Genomic DNA, 5,250 nt, shown 5'->3' on the forward strand with positions numbered 1-5,250 from the left:
TAAGAAATTTTATTTAACACCTAAACTTCTTTGTTTAATGAGGCACAGTATAATAACACTTACCTTGATTAAAAATACTCTCTATATGTAAATAGAGGCTAGATTTCGCTGGGGTCACTGTGGCAACACCGGCGATGGTGCCGATTTCCTTTTTTTCTTTCCTTTGCTAATGGAGTCAGAAATGCAGAAAGCAATGTTCCCTAAAACAGCCACACAGAGACAACATTTGCTCAGCTTGGATAATTCTTAATATAGGCCATATAATTTCTAGCCTATTTAATTACATAACATATTTTATGCTTCATGACCAATTACATTAATAGCGGAATACAGAAGAATATTATCCTTTCTTGATTTGATTATGCAGCCACACAATATGGTATATTTGGTACTTAATTATCATCATCCATTGAGCAGGCTGCTGTGCTAGAATAAACAGGGTAGCTGGGACTGTGCAGTCTGTGTTATTGTCTTTAGATGGTTTTACCACTCCTGTTAATAAAGGCCCACAGATCTACTTAACAGAATGACTGCAGCTTACAAGACTTTAGATTACCAGTTTACACAGTCACAAACATCTGTTGGGCTTTTTAACTAGAAGTAGTCTAGGTGAATAGAGGTGAATATTCTTCTCAGGTTTAGCAACGGATTGATTTAAAATGACAAATTACTCATATTTTTTATGTACCATAATCCCAATGCAGTACAATTGTTAATTATGCGTTTATTAGCAGTAAAACAAAATGTCTTGTATCTTCCAAGAAAGCACAGAATGTATGCAGTTAACACAGCTCATTTTGTAATTCCTGGAAAAGTTCTGCACCTTTTCAATTTCCTAATTGTAGCGTACGGCAGAGAAATGCAGTACTGAGCATGCCCCATGACCTTACAGCAACCCCCTTCAACTCCCCTTCTCCTTATCCTCATAATCCCCCAGAGGGTCGCATTACAAAGCGGGCTACAACCCAATCGCGTAGGTCCCGCTTCACTTTAGGCGTGTTTACAGAATTAATTAACAGCTAAATTGACAAAATAGCAATGCCCAGAAGTCCTGGTACATTCTTACGCATACCTGCCCCAGGACTGAGTGTGTGCTCTGGAGCTCCTTGTTTCGTTTATCTCCTTTCTAAACTCTCACGCTCTTCTTCTGCTCAACTGCTTGTTCTGGTTAACAAATACATTCACTGTTGCTTTGGTGGTAATTGTGTGTTTTTTGATAGAATTGTTGTTTCATTATTATTTTTATTTTTTTAAGAATGAAACAAAATGACATTTGTATTTACAGTGAACATAACAATAGTTATACATTTAAATGAAATATACTCACATCATTTTATCCCTAGAGGAAAAATCTAACTGTTCAATCAGAAATTTGACTACTTTGTATGGCTGGGTACAACTGTAGCTAATGTTAACTTTACCTTATTTATCTTAGTGTGTTAATTATATGCATTTCAATGCAGAACTAAAATTAAACTTAATTTGGAAAAAGTGTGATGTTTACATGTATTTTAAAGAGCAGTGAGATTTTTTTTTTTTCCCACCTTAAACAAACTTACTGTTTCAAGGGGGATAAAATAAATAGTGCACACCCTTAGTGGTCATTTTTATACTGCCCTCATTACAGAACTTCCACCCAAAAGGCAAAACTATGCCACATTGTATGATTAAATATGCCGAGTATCCATGATTGCAGAAACAGTAATCAGTGGTTATTAAGATCACATATCATGTTGAGATAAAACATAAAAAACATTATGCAACTTGAGAGAGAATTATATTTCTTTAACAATTAAATAGACATAGAGAAATGTACTCAGATGAGCAACACCACAGTAATAAGGGGTATACAGTAGTTTGTTGTTTTACACTAGAAAGAAAATGTATTGAAACTTAATAAGTTAAAAAATAAGTATAAATCCACCAAGTTGTTTGAAAGCTTGTGGTATGCATTGTATGGCATTAACACTTAACAACTGCGTTCAAATGCTAAGAACAACCACAAAAAACAAACAGTCCAAGTTTTAGTGGACCACTAGTAACAGCTGAAGTGCATGCGATTGTATTACAATTGAAGAAAATGCATTTACTGACTTGTTGTTTTTGTGTGTGTGTGTTCCAGGTCTACAAGGCATGCCAGGGGACTATGTATCTCAGGGTGGTCCTATGGGCATGAGTATGGCACAGCCAAGTTACACTCCTCCCCAGATGACCCCACACCCTTCCCACTTACGACACGGACTCCCAATGCATTCATATCTTCCCAGTCATCCCCATCACCCGGCCTTGATGATGCACGGAGGCCCCCCGCCACACCCTGGAATGACCATGTCAGCACAGAGCCCCACAATGTTGAACCATGTAGACCCTGGAGTGGCAGGACAGATCCTGGACATTCACGCCCAATAGTATAAGGGAACTCAAGAAAATCAAAAAAAAAAAAAAAACTAACTAAAAACTATTTTCAAGACTTTTTTGAATTCTGACCAGAATTATTTGACGCTTAATGGAATTCCAGATGAGTTGTGATTATTTTTTTTACTTGTGATTTTGTTATTTTCATCAACAGTAAACGGAGGACCAAGCTAACAACACAAAGTCTTTCTTAACGAATTGCAGAAGATGTTCGAATAAAGTCTCTCTGGAAGAAAAATAATGAAATAAAAAGCTCCAAGAGTTAATAACTACTGTAGTATAAAAACATAGGAACTTTAAAAGTTTTAAACTTTAAAAGGAAAGTTAAACTTGTGCATTATTTTTTTTTGTTTGTCACTCGGTTTTATGTTGCCTCAGCTAGTTTTAGAAGAAACGTTTATCCCTGCTTTCCACACTATGTGTGTTGTTCCCAGAAGAGAGAGCCTGGCTTGGTGCAGCAATAATGCAATTTAAAAAAAGGAAAAGTTGCCCCACATGAAATGACTGCAGTGGGCAAGTTGGCCAAGGCATCGAGAACTCCCAGAAGAAATGGAAAGCTGCTCTCCATCTTATCTCATAACAAAGTTCCGTTTTGAACATGTGTTTCCATGTCATGTTATTTTTGTTCTTGAATGAATGTGCCCTGTAGATAAACAAGTCCTCAGTTGATTGCCCAAGCACTGGATTGTGTTTTTTTTTTTTTTTCTGGACTCTTCTTAGAGCCTGTTGAAGGAAACCTGACGTTGGAATAAGCAGCTTCCACCAATAGTTCTCGGCCAAGGGATCGACACAAATGCCACATGGACAATATTGGCAGTGGTGGATACCTTTGGCAATGAAAGAAGCTATTGGTGGTCTTTACGCCAAAAAAATTCAAAAACTTAAATATGAACTCAAAGCTTGAAAACACACACAAAAAAAGCAAAGAGAATATTGTAACAAACTTCGTACAGAGTTCAGTCTATTAATTGTTTCATGTTAGATATTATATGTGTTTACCTCAATTGAAAAGAATGTTTTTGCTAGTATCAGATCTGCTGTGGAGTTGGTATTGTATGTCATTGAATTCCTCCCTTTCTCAGCACGTGTTCCTCAAAAGAAGAAAATGCTGTTTCCCCCTAAGCTTTGTCATAAAAAAAAAAAAAAAAATACATGAAATACTTGTATGAGGACTGTGACGTTATGTTTAAAAGGTGTCAAGTCACAAAGGCTGTAATAAATATTTCATTTTTTAATTTTTGTTAGATTTCTGTGTGTTTACATGTTTTACTATAAACTAAATTATTTATTTCTTTCCCCTCAGGAGGTGTTAAAAGAGTTTTCACTCTTTAAAAGAATGTTGTATATTTAGATGGTTTTTCAAAGAATAAATTGAGTTGTGGGTGATGCATTTTAACAAATTAGTTACATGAGGTATTATTATTTGTTATTATTAATATTATTATTATAAGTATTACTTTACAATTGAAATGAGTCCCTGTGTAAGTGATTTATTTTTTTATTTTGCTGTTGTTGACTCCTTTGATGGATAACATGACATAATCAACAACACTATATACATCCTGTTAAGACACAAACAACAGTAACTAATTACAAAGTATGTGTGCAAGTTTATAATTTGTTAAGTGGAATATATATATATATATATATATATATATATATATATATATATATATATATATATATATATATATACGTGTGTGTGTGTGCGTGTGTGTGTGTGTGTGTGTGTGTGTGTAAACTATTGCACTGACTAGAGTAAGGACCTTTTGTATTAAACGGCTAATCCCTCAGATTCACACAACCTAAAGATCGGAGTGTGTTCATATCTCTCCCACCTTACTATTGTAAACTAGTTATCCTTTTTTAGCTACAGGTACAATTAGGTATTCTTGCCCAGCATTTCTTAGTTAAAATAAATATATAATAATAAAATAAAATAATAAAAAATTAGAATTAAACAAAATAAAAAGTAAAGCTGGGTTGTCCTAGAAGGGGAGTATCGGTATACATTGTTTCTTAAAATAAGAATTATTATTATTATTATTATTATTCATAAATGGAGATGTAAAAGCATGTGTAGTTTTCGTTTTTCAAATCTTTAGCAATTAGTGATCTTTTTTTTTTATTTGTATTTCTTGCTATTGACATGAATGCATTATTCACACAATTAAAAATGTTGTTTACATTTTGATGAAATTGTCAATATTTGAATGTGTGCAAAATCCTTAATACGTTTATTTAGGGAAATAGGTTGCTGTTTGATATTTCAATATATAGAGGCAATTCTGCCTAAAGTTCATTGGTGTTTTATGCATGAAAAACATCAACAGGCCTACATTCCTTTACTTGAATATTTTACCAAATATACCATTCTGAGAAGTGCATTTATTTATTTAGTTGACTGGTCGATTGTTTTGTTTATTTTTGTAAAAAAAAAAAAAAAAGAGATAGTCAAAACTTACAAGATTTTGTATAGAAGTAATTACACAACCTATTTAGGCAAAAATGCATTAATCACGTGTACTGTTATACATTTATAGCTGCAGATAAGTAGCCTACAGCGACCCCAGCTGGTTGAAGCAGGCATGCCTAAGATGTTGCTGGCACTGAGGTAGTTGAGTTGTGTTTGCCCCCGGGAAAGGCGACCACAACCCTTAACCAAAAACGACAATCTTAGAATCTCTGTGATGGGATTCCCGACAGACCAGCGGAGAGGAGCTGAAATTTAATCTCACGGTACTGAGAACAACCAAGTCTTAATGCTTTTGTTTATACTGTTCAATAAATAGTTAACAGTATTCTTAACAACAGCAACAACAACAATAACAACAA

The 5,250-nt window shown here is 34.3% G+C and overlaps 1 protein-coding gene across 4 annotated transcripts in view; it reads left to right on the forward strand.

Annotated features, from left to right (window-relative positions):
• LOC117422478 (homeobox protein Meis2) overlaps window positions 1-3,650 on the forward strand; it is a 71,628-nt gene extending 67,978 nt beyond the window's left edge. For 2 of the 4 annotated variants that reach the window (XM_058987608.1, XM_058987607.1), the window contains exon 12: window positions 2,123-3,650. In XM_058987608.1, coding sequence (XP_058843591.1) covers window positions 2,123-2,409 — 287 coding nt within the window. In that variant the 3' untranslated portion in view covers window positions 2,410-3,650. The remainder of the gene's footprint in view (window positions 1-2,122) is intronic. The other 2 variants (XM_058987610.1, XM_058987609.1) reach the window with 1 other exon arrangement.
• Window positions 3,651-5,250: the final 1,600 nt, after the last annotated feature.

Source organism: Acipenser ruthenus, chromosome 15 (genome assembly GCF_902713425.1).
Source record: "Acipenser ruthenus chromosome 15, fAciRut3.2 maternal haplotype, whole genome shotgun sequence".
Taxonomy (NCBI): domain Eukaryota; kingdom Metazoa; phylum Chordata; class Actinopteri; order Acipenseriformes; family Acipenseridae; genus Acipenser; species Acipenser ruthenus.